This window comes from Zeugodacus cucurbitae, chromosome 2 (assembly GCF_028554725.1).
Source record: "Zeugodacus cucurbitae isolate PBARC_wt_2022May chromosome 2, idZeuCucr1.2, whole genome shotgun sequence".
NCBI classification, from domain to species: domain Eukaryota; kingdom Metazoa; phylum Arthropoda; class Insecta; order Diptera; family Tephritidae; genus Zeugodacus; species Zeugodacus cucurbitae.
This window is the reverse complement of record NC_071667.1, coordinates 14,652,391-14,678,124: the sequence shown is the minus strand read 5'-3', so window position 1 is coordinate 14,678,124 and position 25,734 is coordinate 14,652,391. Positions and strand designations below refer to the sequence as shown.

The window sequence follows — 25,734 nt, the reverse complement described above, 5'->3', positions numbered from 1 at the left end:
TCCACATGGTTCAAGCAGCTCACGACTTCCGGTTTTAGGTTTTAGATTTCGTTGATAAATATTCCTATTATCATTATTAGGCCAGAAATATATATAGCAGCTCTCGTATTACACATGCATTACTATATTACGAGTATATACAAATTCAAATAAAATCCAGTAGCAGCATTTTGTGATTATACAATATGAATAAAACGAACAAAATGCTTACACCAGAAACCTACAGTGCATATGAAATATGAGTTAAATAAATAATTTGCGAGAGCATAAAATGGTCGATTACACCCGAACTTAGCCCTTCCTTATTTGTTTTTATTAATTTCAGTAAAATGTGAAATAAATAAATTTTGATTAAATTTCGATAAAATTTCGCAGAAAGAGTCACTAAATAATTAAGGGTTTAGTTTTTTCGACCAGTTCATTTGCACTCCTACATTATCTGGCTGCTTCAACAAAATGCAATTGTTTTCTGAAATCTAATTCTTGTAATTTAGTTATGTAAATAACAGTGACTTACCGCCAACATAAATGTCAACATGAGTCCAATTAAGTTTTGTTGCAATGCTCTTCACAGCATAGGAAATCGCTTCAAATGAGGGTAGAAAATTGCTAGATTCCTGAAAGTAGATAAAGCACAGAGTCACAGTTGCGTTTCAATATGTATATATATATATAATTATTTTCGGATATATGTGTGTGTAAGTAAATTAGTTAGCAAGTAAGCAACATATAATTGGTTTGAGGCATTAAGATGTTTTGTATTGATTGTAGTTGGTCGCCAAAGCCAAAAATAAAGACATACAAAACACAAATAGAAAATTCACAATTCAAATTATTTCTTCTCTTTTTGTCTGTATTTTTATTTTTTTTTGTTATTTTGTTACTGAAGTCAATTGATTTTTATGCAGCAAGAAATTCAAGAAAATCCGTCCAGTTGTACTTATTGGATAAGATAGACAATTGATTGTTAAAATATGTAAATTGTATTTTCAACTGAATATTTTCGGTCAAATATTCTGATTTGATAAGAATATTGGCTGCGTAGTTTCTCGAAACCGCTTTAGTATGTAAATTGAGTGTGAAGAGCATTTTATTTTTGATTGCCTTAATAAAATGCCGTGAGTATAAGTATATGTATAAATCCGATGAGACAACTCTTGGGGTTTTCGAGAGAAAGGTTTTGCGCAAGATTTATGGTCCTCTAAACATTAGCAATGGCGAATACCGCAGACGATGGAACGATTTATACGACGAAATTGGCATAGTCCAACGAATAAAAAGACAGCGGCTAAAAAAGCTTAAAGCGGTTCCTACGCCAAATATATATATATATATATATATATATATATATATATATATATATATATATATATAGCGATTATAGCCGAATCCACCAGAGCGCGCCACTCATTCCTCCTTTTTTCTTTTTGGCGCCAACTGGAAACACCAAGTGAAGCCAGGTCACTTTGCACTTGGTCTTTCCACCGGAGTGGAGGTCGTCCTCTTCCGTGGCTTCCTCCAGCGGGTACTGCATCGAATACTTTCAGAGCTGCAGTATTTTCGTTCATTCGAACAACATGACCTAGCTAGCGTAGCCGCTGTCTTTTTATTCGCTGAACTATGTCAATGTCGTCGTACCCACCATCCCCATATATATTATATATATATAAATGTAAGCATAAGTATAAGTATACATTTAAATTGAACTAGAAATATAAATATTAGTATAAAGAAAAGTATAAGTCAAATATGAGTATGAGTATGAGTATAGTATAAGTATAAGTAATTATATTTATTATAATTTATATTCAAACCTGTCAATAATATTTCGCAGATACCCAAACTGAAAATCAATTTTGTTTACAGCTATTTTCTTTACCATCTCCTTCCGATCATTCTGTCCACCTTGCTTTCATCACGTTACTTTACATATGAGGAAAAATTTCTAAATCTGCAAAATGTTTAATTAATTTGGGACAATTGATTGTACTCCTGTGTCAAAAGCTATTTTGCCTGAGCTTACTCGTTTTCAATCTTATCCAAAAGAAAATAATTTCCATTGTTTGCCAAAAGTATAGTATGTATGCAAGATTGCCTACAATACGAGTCGGAGGTCATCAAAACATCAGCGACTGTCAGACAGTCCTTCACTTGCACAATGAAGCGATGATGAAAACTCAACAATATCCATTATTAACTTATCAACATGAATGCAGTGTGATGAAAGCAACAGTGTTACGGCCATCATATTAGTCCTCTTCAGCCAACATGAGGGAGGTCGGAATCACTCAATTTGAAACCTTTTTTCTGTATTGTGACAAAAAGGGGCAAAGCTGATTGTTGCTTCATTGGGTTGAATGAGATTGCTATATTATGGAAATGTGCCATTTGAAGTTAAAATAGGACATACAGATATGTGTTGTTGGTAGATTATAAGCTTACAAAGGTACGAGTATTTATATGAGTGATGACTTATAAAATTTGATTCTTTCAGATTGGAGTTAGGAACAGACATAAATGAGTACTTATATATGGCATTATTATAAATCTTTAATATTTAATTTAATATAATATTAGGTTGGCAAATATATTCCTTTGTCTTTTAAATTTCGCAGCTATGTATAAAGCGCTACAGAGCTCGTATCTGACAATACTATACATCTGTGAAAGATCTTGGCATAACCTACACAACGACGTTATGCATGATTTGAATATTGCGTTCAATACGTTATATACGTGTAAAAATAAGGTTCACTATTTCGCTATTTTAAATTTTTTCTTCGTAAAAGGCAAATCCGCTAGAGAAACTTTCCGTGATATAAAAGGTGTTTTGGGGAAAGGTACTCTATCACTTCGAACTGCGGGGGAATGGTTTCGACGATTCAGAGCGGGTGAAGACGACACCAAGGATAAGCCAGCCGGCATTTGGCATCTCGTGACATCGCCCAGGAGATGGGAGTCACCTAACCATTTGAAACCATCTGAAGAAGGCAGAAGGATACACACAAAAACTTGATGTTTGGGTGCCGCATGGTTTGACGCAAAAAAACCTTCTGGACCGATTTAACGCCTGCGATATGCTGGTGACTGGAGACGAAAAATAGATAACCTACGACAATATCAAGCGAACACGGTCGTAGTCGGAGGACGCTGAATTCGGTGAATTGATGGCCAGGAATGTTTTTTGTGTAGCTCGGATGGGAGGTTTTATCGCATCCACCATATATCCCGGACATAGCGCCAAGTGATTACTATCTGTTCCTGTCAATAGCGAACGCCCTTGGTGGTGTAAAGTTGAACTCAAAGGAGGCTTGTGCAAAGTTCGCAAATAAGGAGGGGCGTACTATGAAGTTGCCGTCCAGATGGAAACAGATTATCGAACGAAACGGCGCATATTTGAACTAAATCAGATCACGGTAACACTCAACAGCGGAAAGATATTTGCAACCTAATACATTCTGGAAGCTGATTTTCCTCCCTACATGTCTTTTGGCTATAATCAGATTTTATTCTGTTAAATAATAAGACATTTTAGAGAAGAAGCTAAGCATTTTGTTGTTAGCGTTAAATAATCCTACAATAAATATTTTTATATACGGCATTTAGAAAACAATTTAAATTTTTGAAATTGAAGTCTATTTTTTCGAAAATATTCAACAGAATGGTACAATTCATGCTCGTTGAAAATCCACAGCAAGCGAAAATGTGGCAGAGACAAAATATGCAAGCTCGGCACAAAAATAAATCTATTTTGCTGACATCGAGTGTAGTGTTGAACCGCTGAAGCGCACTTTTAACCTTTGCGTATACTGAGACACGCGTCAGTAATAACAGACATTCGTAAGCGAGTATATAGAAAATATAAATGTGAAAACTGAAATAGCACTAGAAATGTCTGAAAAAGGTGCGAATAGCGTAAGAGAGGAGAAAAATAAAAGCAGAGTAGAAGAAGTGTTCGTTGCCATTTTCTTCAGCCAATTTATGTTTTGTCTTTGTGTGTGTATTCATTCATCTGTATATTTCTGAAACTTTTTTGAGCAACTAAAATTTGGAATTCTGTTGCTTATTGTGCCTTTTGACGAAGGTGCGCAAATTGAATTTTCTACGCACACCTACAGTTTCTTATACCAAATAAAAATGTGTGTAGATATATTTGAATGGCTTTTGGAGTTGAACTTGAAAGGTTTGCCACTGTTGATTATAATTTACGGGATAACTGAATAAAAACGTTGAGCATTTGACAGCAGATTAAAGTGTTGTGCATACACATATACACACACATCTGAATATATGGCAATACATTGCATTTACTAAACGTTGTTTATTTCGATAAGTCTTCTGTCTTCGTTTTAATAATACGTTGTTTACTTCGTTTGTGCTTTTACAGTAGGATATCTTTCTTTTTATTAAGTTTTTTTATTGTCAGGCTGCATGCACGTGTAAAAAGTTTATTTGCAGATTTACAATTTTTAATCGTCTTTATTATGTTTTTTTTTTTGTTTATTGTTCGTCTGGTATGTGTTTGTCGGTGCGTATGAGTGACAGTTGTCTTGCAGTTGTTTGTCTGTCTCTCTGTTATGCAAGGTTGTAAATTATAAAAGTTTTGCCGGAATTTTGTTGGGTTATTTAAATAATTTTTACACTACAAATTAAATTAGAAGATTTGAAATGACACTTCTGATTCGGGATCAGTACAAAGTGGACAACATGCGGATTTATGACAGCGCTGAAGCAATGCAGCTGAATTAAAGCAGTCGCTATTTACAACTAAAACTGTAGACAGTAAATTTTATTATTTTTTTGGGCTTTATTGCTTGAGCACTCCCTTATCTAAGGGTCGATTATGCATATTAAAAGCTGTCAATCGTTTTGTTGGATGAATTGATGCGGATTTTGATGCAAAGCAATGTAATAATAATATAAATTACTCAATCAATATTTTACTATTTATACTCTCGCAACAAAAGTTGCTAAGAGAGTATTATAGTTTTGTTCACATAACGGTTGTTTGCAAGTCATAAAACTAAACGAAGTAGATATAGGGTTATATATATCAAAATGATCAGGGTGGCGAGACGAGTCAAAATCCGAATGTCTGCCTGTGCAACGGATAACTTGAGTAAAAATTGAGATATCTTGATGAAACTTGGAACACACGTTCCTTGGGTTGAGAGGGTTGCTTTCGAAAATGGGCAATATCGGACAACTGCCACGCCCACAAAATGGTGAAAACCGAAAACACATAAAGTGTCATAACTAAGCCATAAATAAAGTTATACAAGTAAAATTTGGAACAAAGGATCGCATTAGGAAGGGGCATATTTGGATGTCATTTTTTTGGGAAAGTGGGATTGGCCCCGCCCGCAAATTGGTTATTTGTATATATCACGCAAACCAATAAAGCTATATAAACCAAACTTTCTGCAGTCGATTCTCTTACGTACCTGACCACACACCATGAAAATAGTTGAAATCGGATAATAACCACGCCCACCTCCCATACAAAGGTTATGTTGAAAATTACTAAAAGTGAATTAACTCAGTAACGAAAAACGCCAGAAACACTAAATATCACATAAGAAATGGCAGATAAAAGCTGCACTCAGATTTTTTTACAAAATGGAAAATGGGCGTGGCATCGCCCACTTATGGGTCAAAAACCATATCTCAGGAACTACTCGACCGATTTCAATGAAACTTGGTTTGTAATAGTTTTCTTACATCCCAATGATATGTTGTGAAAATAGGCCACATCGCTTCACAACCACGCCTACTTCCTGATACCAGAACTTTGAAGACAATCTGAATCGTTAACTTTACAATGTATGTATAAAGTAAGCACTAGTGAAGATATCAATGCAGAACTTTGCACAAATACTACCTTTATAGTGTGGCAGCCCCATTCTAAAAATCGCCGAAATCGGACCATAGGTTTTCAAGGCCCCATATATCGAACATGAGGACCTCGGTGCTTCTAACCTAATATTAGGGTTTCCAATTTTCAATGGACTTTATACAATATACATATATCACGCATATGTGCGTCAAATTGTGTATTATATAATATAAATAAAGTTAAATAAATAAATTGCGAGAGTATAAAATGTTCGGTTACACCCGAACTTAGCCCTTCCTTACTTGTTTTATATTATATTTTACATGTACTGCTTCCTTTCTCAAAAATATCTCAATCAAAATTGTTTATCAACTAAATGTTATGTTCTTATTTATTTTATTTGAGGTGGCAATCCTTCTCAATCATATCTTAGATTGAAGGTTTTTGACATTTTTTGTAACTATTCGAGTACTACACTGAATAGTTTGCACTGCACTGTATACCTAGACTGAGCCTTACTTGTAACGGGTTTCTAAAGATAACGTATCTATAGCGACAGTTGGCTCTTCTATAAAATTGCAACATAAAACGTTCACTTTAAGGCAGTAGTCTGCTTTAGAAGCCGAAAAAAATCGTTTTTTTTTGGAATTTATTTTTTAAAGGGAAGGAAATTATTGCGGTAAACGGAATTTTAAGGAGTTATATACCGTTAGACGGCCGAAAAAAAGTGAATTTTTCAAAATTTTTTCTGAGAAAACTTTTTAATTTATTGATCCAAAAATTTATACACATATTATGGTATCTTTTAACTGTATTTTAAGACTTAGTACTAGTAAAAATATTTATTTGAAAAAGAGCTACAGCTGATCTAAAAGAGCTCCTCTCAAAAAAAATGTTTTGCGGTGACCACTATATCTCGGAACTGGATCATATGAAATTAAAAAACCAAACAGAATTCGTTAAAATAATGTTAAATCTAGTAATTAATCGAAGGAATAAGCAAAATAAAATTTTTTGACAAAATGGAGGTTTCTCAAAAAAAAAAAAATCGAGTCTTCACCGAAATTTCGGCCTTAAATTGTTTATAAAAAAAAAAAATATTTATCGGAGAGTAAAAATCTTCGATATATTCACCATGCGCCAAATTTTGGAGAAGACCAGTGAAAATAGGATCGACACACACCATCTCTTTGTCGACTTTAATGCTGCTTTCGACAGCACGAAAAGGAGCTGCTTTTATGCCGCGATGTCTGAATTTGGTATCCCCGCAAAACTAATACGGCTGTGTAAGCTGACGTTGAGCAACACCAAAAGCTCCGTCAGGATCGGGAAGGACGCCGATGATATCGATATCATTGGAAACAACACCCGCGCCGTTAGTTCTGCTTTTTCCAAACTGGATAAGGAAGCGAAGCGTATGGGTCTGGTGGTGAACGAGGACAAGACGAAATATTTCCTGTCGTCAAACAAACAGTCAGCGCAAGCGGTGTCTACGCCAGTCAAGAAGAAGAAGTGTACTATATTTAAGACTTAAGAAACAATATTTATTATTAAAAAATATTGAAATTTTTTCAAAGTTGTAAGTATTTTTCTGGAGCGCCTGGAGTCTGCACTTGTAAATCGGTGCCGGAGATGGATGTCGTACGATGCATCTGAAAAAGTCGAACCAAATTTTTTTTTTAATTTTTATAAGTTTCTTTTCTTTATGAACTAAAAAAATACCGAAGAAGTTATAAAATTGCAAATTTTTTCGAAGTTTGAAAAAAATTTACTTTTTTAAGAAAAATTTTGACTTTAAGTTGCAAAACAAGTAGTTTAAATAATACTCCAACTTTTTTAGTTCAAATAGAAGATTATTTAATACTGAATCTAGATCACTTTGGTTTTTTTCAATCGGACATATATTCTATTTGCAATCGCCGGCACCGTTTTCTAACACTTGTGAAAATGGAAACTCGAGAAAACGCGCTTTAAAGTCTGCCTGAGCATTCGCACCTGCTCGACGCTCGGCCACTAAAACTGCTCTAGCTTCGTAAATATGTCGAATTGGCCACTGGAATTTTAAAGATATATTCTTGGATAGTTTTGGAGAAGATTTAAAACAAAACAAAAAAATCGATTTTTTGAAGCCTGTAAAGCAGACTACTGCCTTAAAGCATTTACAGCAAATATGAATATATAAAAGCTTGTGCCTTGTCCACCAAATCCTAAATAATAAATCGCGACTAACTAACACGAACATTTGAGCTCATGCCATTATACTTCTCATCATCCAACTTTCGCTATTTACGTTGAGCCTTGAAAGGTTTGCTTGTGGAATGAGATACTACATTTTTTCTGCGAGTGTAAAAACATTTACCCCTCAAATATATGTATGTATATCCGTACATGCTTTTAACTACAATAAATCATATAAAATAACCAAAGCATAGTACTGGGCATGGCTGGCTTGTTATTGATACCGCATTTATACATCGTAGCTGCTATTGTAAACGATTTCCAATGTGCAGCAACAACAACAAAAAGTATTGAAGACGAATCGAGATGGGCTATTGAAAGAAAGTAAACAAAAGCGGTGATGCTGGTAACTCAGCAGGATTCTTACTTATACATACTCTTTGCTGCAGCGGCTTTACTCAGTCAGTTTCACACGCTTGAATATATATACGTATATATATAGGTTGCTATCTGCCACATGCATGCATTGCACATTAAAATGTGCCCGCATTTATATGTGTGAGTAGAGACCGACCGATTAATCGGCCTTGGTATCGGCATCGGCCAGTATCGGCCACAAAATTAAGCATCGGCATCGGTATCGGCATCGGCCATATTTGGCCGATTCTTAGCCGATTCTTTCTACTTCTTTCGGATTATACTAAAATACATTTTTTTCTTTTTTGATTTCTTTAGAGCATAAAATTTGAGTTCTTCTGTTTACCATATAATATACGGTGAATCACATTTAACTAAACTAACAATTCATCATGGTGATAATTTAAGTCTAGTATAAAGAAATTCAACAATTTTGCATTAATGAAAGGTTTTATTTAGCACTGCTAGAAACATTCGATTTATGTCAAATATGTACAGTTTTGTTTAAAGTTGTTGAGATTTTGAAGATAATGTCATAAAGTCACTATTATAGAAGCATTCGTAACTAGGTTAATTTATTTTTAAAAGTTTGCCATAGACAGGGTCACGTAATAATCACTTGGTGCTGGCCTGGACTATAATAAGGTGCATGGAAAAGAACCTCCCAAACAAGCTTCCGAAGTTCCTATTGAGTCACTGTCACTATTTGCCTCCTTTCACAATGTGAGATATAAATGACCAAAGTCAGTATTTTCGAATATTGATCTTAATGCTCATATTTGTCCTTAAGGGGCAACCCAGTGTAATCCATGAAAAATTAGGCGATTTTAGTGAATTTTTTTAAAGAAAGTACTCGGTCGAATGTTTCGAAGTTTTTTGGACATAATAAGGTGTACTTTCAACTATATTTTAAGATTTTTATTTTACAAAAATTTTGAAAAATAAAGAAGTTATGGGTTGTCTTGGGAGGTGCCAAAACAAAAAGTTCCCCAACTGCTGACATGATTTCGGTATTCAAGATACGACCTTACCTTTCACAGGATATTTTTGAAATTATAAACTTTCGAATAAGCAAAAAATAAAAAATCGATTTTTTAAAAATGTCACACCGGTATACCCCCTTATAGGAAAAAAGCTATATTGCTGATTGCAGATTCGCTTTGAGAAAACACGAATAACTTATTTGTTCTATCAACATATATCTTTTAATAATAATTTATTTCGTTTTGAATATTAATTAAATCACTAAACAACTTCATATTTACATATGAATTGTGATGTTATTTGTCTTTGTTTTTATTTTGTTACTATACTAATTTACTAAATAATGTTGTTGATGAAAGATTCGGCATCGGCCGATTCTTTGCCAACTGTCCGATTAATCGGCATCGGCATCGGCCAAAATTTTGGTATCGGTCGGACACTATGTGTGAGTACATTTGAGTATGTTTGTACACTTGCAAGTGCCGTTGCTTTTCCCACTCGTTAACAGTGTGATAATGTTAATGTTTATTTTTACAAAGCTTTTGGCTGGAAAACCCTTTGAAAATGGCAAAAGTGCGACTGTTCAATTCGCTGCAGATTCTTGAATGAATTTTTATCCCATAAGTATGTTTGTCATAAATTTAATGTGCATAAGAAAATGAAGAAACATAAGGGATCGTAATGTGGGAGCTGAAAGTAGCCTTTAAGATTTAGTTTAGAATTTTACATTAAAAAATATTCATATATATAACTTTAAGGATTAAGAAACTTCGGGAATTTAAGTATCTTTAAAATTTAAAAGTGCTTTTAGAATGAGTGCTGTTACAACGATTTTAAGGGTTCAACATTGGCTGCGATCTACCCATACGCAGCGAAAGTAAATATGACATTAAATATTTAACACAACAAATAAATGCGTAGCTATCTGCATGCAAAATCGCTCTCTGAGCAATTGCGCACGAGTCATAACGATTTCGGCATACATGGCGAATACGTGACATCAATTGAAAATCAGAATTGGTATATATATACTGGAATTCTAGTATACAACCTGTGTAATTACTAAATATTTACAAAACACAGATACACCTTGACTAATATAATATTCATTCGGTTTAATTTCAGTATAATAACTAAAACTATATCAATGGCATACTATTATTGCAGTGCTTTGCTTCAACACCCATTCAAATATATATCTATTTAAGCAAACAATCGAATGTGCAATTTTTCCTCTCACTCTTTCGATTTTCACATTATTTGTCGCAATGTTTTTTTAAATTTTTTTGCTGTACTTGCGAATGGCCACAGCCATTTAACTAGAATTGGGCGCCACACCAACAATTGACAAATTTGTTTGCAGTTTGCAAATTGAAATATCGTTGAGGGCGTACTACAAATTTGCGAACAAAAAATTTAAATTTGTGTGACAGAATTTGTGCGATTTCAATCAGCGATTTCTAGGGTGGCAGAAGTGATGGCAGAGTTTCTGAATTCTCATATTATGATTTCTAAAATTGGCAATCATAATATTTGCTTCCTAATAACTACTTCCTTTCTATGCGATTTATCTGTTTTTAATCAGCAAACGAGCTGTTTTAACATGCATATGTCAGTGCGCCTAGAACTATGCTTATTATGTAGTCCCTTTAAGTTGGTTACATCATTACACTATTTATATCTGTCATAGTAAGCGTTGATGATTTGTTATTGTATACATTTTGCATTTAAATGGCCTCAACACCTAACTGTGCCCGGAGGGACTACTATTCCCCAGTGGAAATGGTCACCCTAGCTGAGCTTTAAGCGACCGGGGGGGTCGGCAGGTCGCGGATAGCCGGACGGCCTGTAGTAGCAGGTTAGTTGCGAAATAAGTCTAGACGAATAAGCAACCCCCGACGAAAAGCGGCGGGAGTGGAAGTTGCGGTTAAAAAGCCAGCATGACCGTTGAAACTCCTGTGACAGTGGCGAACCGGCACCGCCTCTTTGAATTATGTGTCCTCTACAACATGCGAAGACATGTTGTAAAACATAGAAAACCCAGGCGCGACGGACCCATAATGGGCGGCTTCCTGGTCAGCGTCTGTACACCATGTTAGGTGCGGCTGATTACAATTTTTCTTGACCGGTACACGACGCAGCATACTGGGAGTCCCTTGAAGTTTTCACTAGCGACTTCTCCGTTGGGGAAATGGATAGGGTGATGTGAGCTTGGCTCTGCCGAGGTATCAGCTGTGCCGTTTACCAGTAAGCAGCCACTTCGGTCCTTGGTCAGGAAGTGTGTATTGGGCGTAGGAGTAGTAGCCAACGTTGCCCCGGGTGAGCGCCGGTCCGTCCGTGTTTTCCGGGACCGGCAAAGCGAAGGGCAGGCCTCAGGGAACTGGGGTAGGGGCATTGTCCCCGAGGGTATACCCGTACCTGCTTATTTCGGCCCACCCCCCTACACACGATGCGCTGTAAAACAGAAGCCAATGGAAAATAAAACGAGAACCAATATAATTAACGCAACCAATAATAACAACACAAATGAAATTACGGCTACAATGAATAGTGGCGTTGAAAACTTTGTTGCAGAGATAGACCCGACGGTGAGAGCCCCAAGTACGGAAATAGATCCTTTCAAGCGAGCATCAAGAATAGCGCGATCGCCAACACAGATGCTTATGGTAAATAAGCCGACACGTGCAAAGTCGTCACCACCAGTATTAGAAGATAGCACACCTCAACCCAAAATGGCACATGACAACTACATGTTGCAGCTAGGTAATGCTATAAAGAAGCTGACAGAAACGATGCGTCCTCCGCAGCGGTCAATTAACAATAATATGAGAGACATCCTCAGCTCTATATCAAAGTTGTATGCCAAAGCTTTAGAACACACAGGAAAGAAGGAAATTAGACGGAATGTACTCCTCGAATCCGCAACTACGGAAACAACACCAAAGAGGCCCAGGGACGAAAATCAACAGAAGCGTAGAACACCGCCAAAAAAAAACAAAACGTCACATGAAGAGGTCTTAAAAGATGAAGCTATCAAGCATACAGCAGAAAATATCGTTGATAAGTCCAGAGTACGGACGGAAACGGAAGAAGGCTGGGTAAACGTGAAGCGCAAACCACAAAACACAAAGAAGATCACGCGTAAGCCACCAACACGGCCTGATGCTATAGTCATAGCGCGCTCCGGAGATATGTCATACAGGGACATCCTAATGACAGTCAGAAACGAGGAAAAACTGCAGAAACTAGGGGAAAATGTATCACGCATTAGGAAGACGGCCAAAGGAGAAATACTACTGGAATTGAAAGAAACGCAAATGCAAAGTACGACCGAATTTAAAAGTGAGATAAGTAAACTGCTTGGAGATCAGGCACAAATTAAAGCGCTTACTCACGAAATCGCAGTAGAAATTCGGGACCTAGATGAAATTACCACCAAAAATGATATCTCGGAAGCTATACGGAATCAAGTGGAAAAATTGAGTAGTTTTGACGTGAGCGCAATCAAAAGTCTGCGGGCAGCGTATGCCGGCTCACAAATAGCGGTGGTAAGCCTCCCCGCGTTGGAAGCACGAATATTGCTAGATATGCACAAAATCAGGATAGGCTGGGTAGTATGTAGGATAAGAGAGAAACCGAATTTAAAAAGGTGCTTTAGATGCTTGGAGTATGGACACCTGGCAGGAGTATGTAGCAATCCGGACGATAGGAGCCGGTGCTGTCTAAGATGTGGCGTACAGGGACACTTCGCATCGGCCTGCGTCAAAACCCCTTCTTGTAGTGTATGCAAAAACAAGGGAAGGGAAAACTCAAACCACCAAATAGGTAGTAAGAAATGCCCCTTATACCAAGAAGCATATAGAAAGTACACGAAATGAAGATCATACAGCTGAACTTGAATCATTGCGAAGCTGCGCAAGAATTGCTTAAGCAGACGGTTTATGAGGAGAAAGTGGACGTAGCGATACTGAGTGAACAGTACAAAAATCTAGACAGCGCAAACTGGGTCACTGACACAACGAACAAAGCCGCCATATGGTCCTGTGGAGGCAGTGTTCTTCAAGACAAACCACTGTTGGGAAGGGCCTATTACACACGAGCCAAAATCCGTGGAATCAACTTTTATAGTTGTTATATACCACCGAGTGTTCCGCAAAGCGATTTTGAGAAGATACTGGACGGTCTAGTACGCGAAGTCCTGACAACCACGAAGAACATAATAGCTGGCGATTTTAACGCATGGGTAGTAGAATGGGGCAGTATAAGTACCAACAAACGAGGGGATGCTTTGCTTAAGGCCTTCTCAGTGCTTGAGGTGGTGCTCCTAAATACGGGAAACAGAAACACCTTTGAAAAGAATGGTCGATGTTCTGTGTTAGACATCACGTTTGCCAGCAGCCCATTGGTGCGATCAACATACTGGAAAGTATCTGATTTGTATACGCATAGTGACCACATGGCTATTACTATGGTGATCGGAAACACCAAGAGTAAAGAACATACGCAATTCAGGAAATTGCAGAATATGGGATGGAAAGTAGCAACTCTCGACGAAGATCTTTTTCGACTTTTGTTGGATGACAATCTTCCAATCGTAAATAGAAGATACAGAACGACAAGCAAGGATACTGGTGAAACATATCAGGAAAGCATGCGACGCCGCTATGGAATGGGGAAATCGACATCCTAAGAAGCGAATGCAACAAAGCCAGGCGAAATTGTCAGAGGAGGCGGAGATCACCAGAATACACCAACCTGCACGATTGTTTCAAAAAGAAACGACTCGCCCTCAAGAAAGCAATTAAAAAGAGCAAACTCTCCTGCTTCAGAGAGCTCTGCGAGAACGCTGACAAAAACCCGTGGGGCGATGCTTACAAAGTGGTAATGACAAAAATCAAAGGTAATAAAGGGCAAGCACCTACTTGTCCCGCGTTATTGAAAAATGTTGTGGAGACCCTTTTCCCCACTCAAACGAACGAACGACCACTACTAGCATACACGGCTGCGGTCTTAAATACCCCAGTGGTCACTGATGAGGAAGTGACGCAAGCTGCAGAAAGGTTTGGAAATACCAAAACACCAGGTCTAGATGGAATTCCCAATAAGGCACTGAAAATTGCTATTAAACACAAAGTGAGCACCTTTTCAGAGCTCTTTACACGCTGTTTACAAGAAGGCGTCTTTCCGAAAATATGGAAGAGACAGCGATTAGTTCTTCTGCAGAAGCCAAATAAACCGGCTGGTGAACCAAGTTCGTACCGACCTCTCTGCATGCTGGATACACTTGGCAAGATTTTTGAAAGAATTATCTATGTAAGACTAGAGAATCACTTGGAACACACAGGACTCTCCAAAAACCAATATGGTTTCCGTAAGCACATGTCAACCATCGATGCGATTAAAAAAGTGACCAACGTAGCGAGTAGCGCTATAGCAGGAAAGAGATGGATGTACGGTACAAAAGAATACTGTGCGGTAGTAACGTTTGACGTTAAAAACGCGTTTAACTCTGCTTACTGGCCACATATAATGAGCGCCCTCGAACACAAAAGAACGCCGTGCTATTTGCTACGAGTGGTCTCTAAATACTTGTCGAACAGACTGTTATTCTATGACACTGACGAGGGACCCAAAGAGTACAGGGTGACGGGTGGGGTACCGCAGGGCTCGGTTTTAGGTCCCTTGTTGTGGAACGTACTCTATGACGGAGTGTTGAGACTTCCACTACCAACGGGAGTCCAAATTATAGGATACGCGGACGATATTGCAGTAACCGTCGTAGGAAAGGAGCTGAGTCAAATACAAAGATTATGTGAAGACGCTGCTTTAAAGATAAAAAACTGGCTCACGGCAAATAAGCTCCAATTAGCAGGACAGAAAACTGAAGCAGTTCTAATAACAAGTAGGAAAAAAGTAGAAAATATAACCCTTAATATCGACGGGTATAAGGTCACTGAAGTATCTCGGCGTTGTAATAGACACACGTCTGAGCTACAAGACGCACATCGAAAAAGCATGCGAAAAAGCGACGCGAGTAACAGCGGCCATATCTATGGCCAATATCGGCGGACCAAGCCAGAACAAGCGAGCACTCCTGGCTAAAGTAAGTCAGTCTGTGCTATTGTATGCGGCGCCCATTTGGGGACCAGCAATGCAGATTAAAACATATGATAAGAAAGCAAGATCCATTACTAGGCTAACTGCAATCAGGGTGATTAGGGCATTCCGCACCGTATCGCATGAAGCATCCGGAGTCATAGCGGGCATTATACCGCCCGATATAATGGCAATGGAAATTAAAAGAGCTTACGACAAATCCAGAGACATTGGAAGACGGTTAACAACAGAAGAGCGTAACGAAGAAAGGCTGAAAAGTATAAATGAATGGCAGAGCCGCTGGGACATGACGGAAAAAGGGAGATGGACGTACAAGTTAATCGGAAACGTGAAAACTTGGGTGGAAAGAAAACACGGTGAGACGGATTTTTACCTGACGCAATTTCTAACCGGACACGGTTGTTTCAGAGAATACCTCTTCAAATACGGCCACGATGACGGAACCGATTGTTCCTTCTGCGGTGACGGGAGAGAAAGTGTTCAGCATATTTTCTTTACTTGTCCAAAGTATGAAGTAGAGAGAGCGGAAATAGAGACTCTTATAAAAGAGCGCGTAACTCCAGAAAATATTGTGCACCACATGATACAATGTAAAATCGTGTGGAATAAAGTAAAAACATGGTCCGCAATTGCCCTCCAGGAACTAAGGAGAAACGAAATGCAACGCAGTAGCGAAAAAAGAAGAGCTAGCGAGGAGTAGATTAAAAAATCGCTGACGAAGAGCCAATTTTGGCTGAGTCTGGTCCTGCGAAGCAATGCCTAGCGGCAGTCCCGTAGGTCCAGTGAACTGCAGTCGGAGTTAAGGGTTTAGTACGTAGGTGTACTGCTACGCAAGTCTAGCATAGTAAAATACTTTGTAGGCGTGGTCCCGAAAGAGGTGTACCTTAGCGCGCAGTATGAATCGTGCATGCTGTCTGCTTTTGACAGTATCTATGAAAGATTCCCCCTCCGAGACAAAAAAAAAAAAAAAAAAAACACCTAACTGTGCGCGTGCTGCACATTTTTTTTCAGCTGCACAGCTGTTTGCAATATGCGAGCTTGCTTTGTGTGTATGTGTATATGGGTGTGAGTAAAAGCCATTTGTTTTGTAATAAGTGGAATTAAATTGCAAGCACGCTTCGTGTGTGAAACGAATGACATAATGTCGCTACCACTAACTGGCATTTTCCATTTGCAAGCGTTTTACACATCACACTAATACAAAGACAAATTTATGCAAAAACATTCCTAGCGGAAATGTCGGTGTTCAATATGGAAATAGAGCAACTTTTAATTGGTTTAGAAGTTTCACAAATGCTTATGCTGTAAATGTGTAATCTGACGGGTGGCATCTGCTCAAATGATGATTAAATGAAGGATAAGTATTTTATATGCGACACTCTGTACTATCTGCTACTTCTGCAGTGGTTAATGAGTAAAGCACAATGAAGTTAGTCTAACTGTGATAATAACTAATTTTTCAAATAAATTCCACCCAAAACCACCAAACAAAAAATTGAATCAAAGAAAGAAGTGCTTATTTCGTGTAAAACCATCGAAATTTATAAGAATTAGAGGGGTGTGTAAGATATAATATATATATATATTTGGCGTAGGAACCGCTTTAAGCGATTATAGCCGAATCCACCAGAGCGCGCCACTCACTCCTCCTTTTTGCTTTTTGGCGCCATCTGGAAACACCAAGTGAAGCCAGGTCACTTTGCACTTGGTCTTTCCACCGGAGTGGAGGTCGTCCTCTTCCGCGGCTTCCTCCAGCGGGTACTGCATCGAATACTTTCAGAGCTGGAGTGTTTTCTTCCATCCGTACAACATGACCTAGCCAGCGTAGCCGCTGTCTTTTTATTCGCTGAACTATGTCAATGTCGTCGTATAAATCGTACAGCTCATCGTTCCATCGTCTGCGTTATTCGCCGTTGCCAATGTTTAGAGGACCATAAATCTTGCGCAAAACCTTTCTCTCGAAAACCCCAAGAGTCGTCTCATCGGATGTTGTCATCGTCCACGCTTCAGCGCCATACATCAAAGGCAGCTCCTTTTCGTGCTATCGAAGGCAGCTTTAAAATCGATAAGAAGATGGTGAGTATCGATTCTTCTCTCTCGGGTCTTTTCCAAGATTTGGCGCATGGTGAATATCTGGTCCTTTGTAGATTTTCCAGGTCTAAAGCCACACTGATAAGGTCCAATCAATTCGTTGACGGTGGGCTTTAGTCTTTCACACAATACGCTCGACAAAACCTTATATGCGATATTAAGGAGACTTATACCACGGTAGTTGGCGCAGATTGTGGGGTCTCCCTTCTTATGGATTGGGCAGAGCACACTAAGATTCCAATCGTCAGGCATGCTTTCTTCCGACCATATTCTACAAAGAAGCTGATGCATGCACCTTATCAGTTCTTCGCCGTCGTATTTGAATAGCTCGGCCGGTAATCCATCGGCCCCCGCCGCTTTGTTGTTCTTCAAACGGGTAATTGCTATTCGAGTTTCTTCATGGTCGGGTAATGGAACATCTATTCCATCGTCATCGATTGGGGAATCGGGTTCGCCATCTCCTGGTGTTGTACTTTCACTGCCATTGAGCAGGTCGGAGAAGTGTTCCCTCCATAATCCCAGTGTGCTCTTGACATCCGTTACCAGATTACCTCCTCGGTCCCTACATGATAAAGCTCCGGTCTTGAAACCTTCTGTAAATCGCCTCATCTTTTCATAAAATTTTCGAGCATTACCCATGTCGGCCAGCTTTTCAAGCTTTTCATACTCACGCATTTCGGCCTCTTTCTTTTTACGTCTGCAAATGCGTCTCGCTTCCCTCTTCAGTTCTCGATATCTATCCCACCCCGAACGTGTTGTGGTCGATCGCAACGTTGCGAGGTAGGCAGTCTGTTTTCTCTCCACTGCGGAACGACAATTCTCATCGTACCAACTGGTTTTTTGGCGTTGCCGGAGACCAATTGTTTCGGCTGCAGCGGTATGCAATGAGTTTGAGATGCCGTTCCACAGCTCCCTTATATCGAGATGCTGATGAGTGCTCTCAGAGAGCAGGAGTGCAAGTCGAGTAGAAAATCGTTCGGCTGTCGGTTGTGATTGCAGCTTTTCGACGTCGAACCTTCCTTGTGTTTGTTGACGGGCGTTCTTTGCTGCACAGAGGCGAGTGCGTATCTTTGCTGCTACTAGATAATGGTCCGAGTCAATGTTTGGTCCTCGGAGCGTACGCACGTCTAAAACACTGGAGACATGTCTTCCGTCTATCACAACGTGGTCGATTTGATTGCGCGTGTTTCGATCAGGGGACAGCCACGTTGCTTAATGAATTTTTTTATGCTGGAATCTGGTACTACAGACAACCATATTTCGGGCCCCAGCGAAGTCGATCAGCCTCAGGCCGTTTGGCGATGTTTCGTCATGGAGGCTGAATTTTCCGATTGTTGTGCCAAAGACACCTTCTTTACCCACCCTGACGTTAAAATCGCCAATCACGATTTTGACATCTTGGCGGCGTTCTAGGCGCTCATAGAAAGCATCTTTGGTCACATCGTTCTTCTCTTCCGTTGGGGCGTGGGCGCAAATCAGCGATATATTGAAGAACCTCGCTTTGACGCGGATTGTGGCAAGACGCTCATCCAACGGGGTGAATGCCAGGACTCGGCGACGTAGTCTCTCTCCCACCACAAATCCAACACCGAATTTGCGCTCCTTTATATGGCAGCTGTAGTAGATATCACAAGGACCCACCTTCTTCCGTCCTTGTCCCGTCCATCGCACTTCTTGGACGGCGGTGATGTCAGCCTTTAGTTGTATGAGGACATCAACCAGCTGGGCAGAGGCACCTTCCCAATTAAGAGTCCGGACATTCCAGGTGCATGCCCTCAAATCATGATCCTTAGTACGTTTGCAGGGGTCGTCATCAAAAGGGGGGTTTCTCATCCGAGGCTCGGTGTTTGTTTTCATTGGGGAGATTTTTTTTTATGTGGTGGGTCCCAAGCCCTACGCACAACCGCAAAAGCGGGCTTCGCCTTCTCACTTTAGCTCGCCTCCAAACGGATGTCTGTTAGCTACCCAGGGGATACTTGGTCTAAAACCGGAAGTCGTGAGCTGCTTGAGTCATATGCAGAAGAATCGTTCCTGGCCACTCCCAAGTGAATGGCAATCAGAAACTTTCCTTACTTGCGTGAACTTCTACATATGACCCCATCCCCCAAGATATAATATCTTAATATTTTCTGATGCCTTCAAATTTAATCAGCATTCTTTATTGCCATTGCCATCAAATTAGCAGTAGATATACTGCTTCGTGTGTATTCACTCCGATAGCAGAGTGGCGATACTGTCTCCTTGGATTCGATGACAGTACGCTCAAAGCTAGTAAGAGAGTGTCTAACATCGTTATCAGTAGCTGCAAACTACTTTAAAATCCGACTTGTGTGGGTACCCGGTCACCGCGGAAACACTGGAAACTGCAAAGCGGATCAGCTTGCAAGAGAGTGTACCCAAGTAACATTGACGTCGGAGTGGAAACGTGTGGGCAGTCCGTTGTCCACTTGCGCCAGGGCAACACACACTGACACCCTGTCTTTGAGTGAGCTCGCCAAACGCTGAAGAACAACCAGCACTACGCAGTAGCGAGGTCTTTCTGGCCCACATTGGATCGAAAACGATCTTTGCAGCTACAGCTCAGTAAAGCTGATCTCTCCGCGATCATTGGAGTGCTTACTAGGCACACACGTGGTGAGGCTAGGATTCAAGTCAGAGGCTAGCTGCCAAAGCTGCTTGGATGAAGGCGAATATGAATCGTCCAAGCACTTCCTTCTTCAATGTCCAGCACAAGCATATCTTCGGCGAACCCAGCGAAGTGACTGGAATCGACATTAGCCGACTTAAGAACTTTATTATAGAGTCCAAGCACTTTGTCACATCATAAGGGTCTTAATGATCCGTTAGGAGTTTTCCGGGTGCCACAATGCACAGTTGAATCTTTCTAAGTGAGATTCTCTGCATCTGCGGAGATCTACCCCTTAACCGAACCTAACCGAACCTAACCTGACCCAATCATTGGTTGAAAGAATAAACCGATTTCTAAATTTTTGCTAATAAAATTTCCATAACAATATCTGGCTAAAATAAATCACTAGATTGATCATATTAGTGACGGAGGAGATATTATTAATATCTTCCTACCGAACATTGTTATATTTTTTTGGAATTTTTGTAAGAGGGTGTATCTGTAATAAGATCTCAAAAATGTACTGATATTTTCTAAAACAAATGCCTCAAATCAAATTTGATACAAATCGGTCACATTGCTAACAGGTTATAAAATTTCATATAAAACTAGGCGCTGCCACGTCCAAAATGAATCCAAAAGCGAGGTTATCTTATATCATCTTAATCACAAAATTGTTTGTCCCCGACGCTGTTATTTAGACAGTTACTTTGCTCTTAGTTACTTTAAACATAACTGGTATATGGAAGATGGGCGTGGTTAACATCCGATTACACTTATTTTCACATATTTTCTTAAGGGGCGATTTTATTTTTTTAAAGAAAGTACCCGATCGATTGTTCCGAAGTTTATGGTCATAATAAGGTATATTTTCAGCTACATTTCAAATTGTTTTACAAAAATTTATCTTCGGAGAAGCCAAATTTACAATTTTCAACCAATCCAAAAAATATCCAGTAGGTATAGGTATAGTAAATATATTCAAGAATACTCAGTTTCAATTTGAAGTCTATCGATCAGTTTCTCGTTGAGTTATGATGCCAGCAATTTTGAAAAATGTTGTTTGGAGAAAAACGAGTTTAAAGTTTCAATTTCTATTCTATTTTTGAAAGTATAAACTATTCAATAAGCAAAAATAAAAAAAGATGTCACAATAACATAGCCCATTAAAGGATACTGAAGTATTTAATGTTCTAGTCAAAATTTCTTGCTACAATAAAAAAAGTATTAAACGTATTATTTTAAGCTTTAAAAAAAGTTAAAGAAACTCTTGAAAAGTGACATCTGTTTCTATCACACAGCTGCAACACAGCAACGTTGAATAATGAAGGAAAGGAAAATCGAATTTTTATCATATGCCAATATTTATGCTTATATATGTATATACCAGTATCGACATATGTAAACGATTTTATTTTCGCTATCGATATACCACATGTGTGCTCATAACTTTGACTCCACACTCTCCATCGTCTCGTCAAACAACTATAAGTTCTTGTTTTCTGCAAATGATTGCAAATACTTTTGCAGTTTGCTTTTTGACGTTGATTCGCTTTTAATTTTTCACAAGTACGCTGAGTTGCAGGACCATTAAATGCGGTGTTTATCCGTATTGGTTCATTGCAGTTCATTTACTCATAAGTATTTTAATCTCCTTTGCTTCAATGTAAATTTTTAATTTTAGGTTGTGGAAATTTGCTGAAGAGTATTAAAGCCTCTTGAAGTTAAGAGCCTATTGAAGTTAACCCAAAAATACCTGAAATTATACCCATCCCAAAACTATCAACATTGGTGGCATGCTTCACAACTAATTGAGTATTCGCCTCTTTCTCAATTGACTTATTTGAGAGTGAGGCGCACAACTTTCAACGAGCTGTGTGTCCGAAATAACCACTCTGTGAATAGATTTCTCGACTCAGCTACTGAAGATTACTACCCTTCAAAGTTTCATTTCAAGATTATGTATCAACAATTCGTTAAGTCTTTAGACTACAATGTAGCCTTTACGGAATACAAAGCACTTGGTCAACATCACTATCGGTCCTGATAGGTTTTATTCATATTTTTCGCAAGCTAATGGTTCTGTACTTAACTTATTTGTTAATAATAGATGCTCATTCTTTAATAATAGATGCTTGATCGATAATTGTAATAGCATCTAGTACTAATATCTTACAAAAACATATATAACAAATCCTTCTGATAAGTATAAGCTGTTATGATACCCTATTAACAATACACCATATCTTTAGTCAAAATATGATAGTCACATAAAAATTTTAGCGCTCACAGCACTTGGCCACTTAATACAACACATATTTTCACTTCAAACCACAAGAAGTACCCTGAAACCCGTTAAAGCCATACCAACTAAAACCTAACAAAAAAGTGTATATTTTGTTTGCTATCAACTCCAAACATTGCGTGCATTGATTTAGCATAATATATTGACGCTTTCACATAAACTAACAACAACGCCTTCTTTTCAGAGTTTTAGCGAAACTTTTCACTCGTTCGAAAAATTTGTTTTTCTTCTCATGTTTACACAATAATCCCATTCATTCATTTTCGTTTCTCTAATGCAGTCAACTTAGTTGACTTTTCAGCCATTGATTTTGTTCGTTTTTTCACACTGCTTTTTTGTTTTTGTAACTCATATGCCCCTTTAAAGCTCGTTGGCTCTTGATTGTGAGCTCCTTTTCGCCAGCTGTGCATTTCACTATCGTATTTCACACACCGATAGCGATAAAAAATTAGCTATTTTATTTATTATTTACTATCGACAAAATGCTATTGAATTGCTTGGAATAATTTATTTTCCCCTGCGCTCGGCTTCTTGGCGTTTTTCTGGGAAATTGGCATTTATTTTCTTTCTTTTTTTTTTGTGTTTTCCCGCTGCCAACTTAAAGCTGCTTAATAATAGTTGGACTGTTGCCGCGTGCCAATTAAAGAGCGCACAGCGTTGGGACCCATATTCTATGCTTATACTAAGTGAGTGTAACGGTATAAGTGTTGTGCACAAATTTGTTCGCTTGAAAACTTACAACGAGTGCAAACATTTGCATTTAGCACAAAAATTTGTGAAATTTGCGAATTTTGTGAAAGTTGCGCATTGCACGTGTTCGCGTTGTTGAAATTAAATTTTGCAGCCGCCAGCTAAACTTAAAATGTTCTATTATACAGAATTTAATATCAACGTTGGTTTGCATACCCAGTGTGTCTGGGTGTGGCAGCAGTAAAGAAGGTGTCCCTTTATTTCAACTTTACTTCCGAACTTTTTACCGTTTTACCGTTATGCGTTGTTGTTCACCGTTGCGCAAACTTTCACATTTGATTTGTTTTCTGGGTCACCCAATCGGCCATTCACACAGGTAGTGTGTGCACAAAGAGTTTTATATATACATTTCCTCTTCCTCTCTGGTTTTCTTCTACACTTTCTTATTCTCTCAGCACTTCATTTGCTCAGTTTGTTGAGTATTCTAATTTTCATAGCGACGTTTGCTGCATAAGCTCTGTTTAGAGTAGCGCATTAGTATAAGTTGACTGCTGAGATTATTTCGCAATTTACAACAATGCTTTGTATTAACAAGATTTTTAATTATGGGGGGAAAACCAGAATTCGGTCATATTAATGTTGGCGCCTTCAAAATAATTCCAATTCGATGGTATGCACTTATGCGATTCTTAAAATCGTTGAAACACTTCTCAAACTCGATTTTTGGCTCAAGGCTTCTTTTATTTTTGGAAATAGCGAATAGTATCACGAAGGCATGTCTGACCGATATGGAGGCTGGGACATCGTTATAATATTTTTTTTTAACAAACTCGCTAAGCTCATAAAAATACGTCCAACCTTAGTGAGGCAGCTACAGACAAAGTAAGCAATGAATTCAGCAGAAAATTTCAGTACTTTATGGGCATATATATGAACTGGATGGAGTCATATGTAGGTGCTTGGAGTCATACATAGAAGTTCACGTAAGTGAGAAAGTTCCTGACAGCCATTCATTTGGGAGTTACCAGGAACGATTCGTTTGCATGTGGCTCAAGCATCTCATGACTTCCGGTCTTAGACCAAGTATCCTCAGGGTAGCCAACAGACAATCGTTTGGAGGTAAGCTAAAGTGAGAATCCCGCGACCTAAAGTGAGGCGAGGTAAAGTGTGAATACCGAATTTGATGACGACCACCGCAAACGTATCAAGGACTACGATTTAAAGGCATGCACCTGGAATGTCCGGACCCTTAATTGGGAAGGTGCCTCTGCCCAGCTGGTTTATGTCTTCGTAAGTGTACAGGCTGAAATCACCGCCATCCAAGAAATGCAATGAGTGGGATAAGGACGGAAGAAGTTGGGTCCTTGTGACATCTACTACAGCGGCCATATAAAGGAGGGCAAGTTCGGTGTGCTATTCCACGCCCCGAAGAAAGAGCGACTAGAAAGTACCTACGAGAGCTGCCCCCGCCACGATGTCAAAATCGTGCTTGGTTACTTCAACGCTAGCGTGGGCATGGAAAGTGTCTTTGGCGCAACAGTTGGAAAATTCATGATGAACATCGCCAAATGGGCAGAGGCTGATCGATCAGATCGATCATGTTGTGATATATGTGCATACGCTATGAGGTCCTTATATCGACTCGGACCACTATATTGTAGCTTCCACTCCTGCTCTCTGAGTGCACTTATCAGCAACTAGGTATAAGGAAATTGTGAGACAGCATTTCAAGCTCCTTACGTACAGCTGCAACCGAAACTATTGACTTTCGGAAAAGTCAAAAGAATAACTGGTACGACGCAACGTTGCGATCGACCACAACACGAGCAGGATGGGATAGATACCGAGATCTGAAGAGCGAAGCGAGACGCATTTGCGAAATGCGAAAGTATGAAGAGCTTGACAAACTAGCCGACAGGGCTAACGCTCGCATTTTTTTTTTAAAGATTCGAAGACTAATGATCAATAACACCAATTCTCAATATCCAAAACATTTACTTTTTTGCATTAAATTACTTTAACTTCCTGCGGCATGTGCTTATTGAATATCTTATTACAATGCAAATATCCCCAAATATATGTTTATGGCAGATAACTGCTTTATTACGATCGTTTAAAATAATAATCTTCCCTTGATGCCATATGTAAGTAAAGCAAATAAATGAACAATAAATGGAGATTTAAAATTAATGCGAACATCTGGTTGTTATGTCAATTTAACTGACATTTATGAATATTTAAGTGCTGTTAAAGAAGCTACTATGCGAGACATGTCCGCTTTTAATCGGCAAACGATCGCTTGGCGAGCAATAGGAAATGCGAACAAGAAATACGATATGTATAAAGAGTGGAGATATTAAAAAGCAACAACAAGAATGTCTACATGTATTATGATTGTAAATACATTTTGTACACATAAATATACATAGCTGTACATAAAACAACAGTAAACTGCACTAACACAACAAATATACGTGAGAACTGTGT

The 25,734-nt window shown here is 38.8% G+C and overlaps 1 protein-coding gene across 3 annotated transcripts in view; it reads right to left on the bottom strand.

Annotated features, from left to right (window-relative positions):
* LOC105218644 (uncharacterized) overlaps positions 1-25,734 on the bottom strand; it is a 246,005-nt gene that overhangs the window by 34,723 nt on the left and 185,548 nt on the right. For all 3 annotated transcript variants that reach the window (XM_054225843.1, XM_054225841.1, XM_054225842.1), the window contains exon 4: positions 518-617. In XM_054225843.1, the coding sequence (XP_054081818.1) occupies positions 518-617 (100 nt within the window). The remainder of the gene's footprint in view (positions 1-517; positions 618-25,734) is intronic.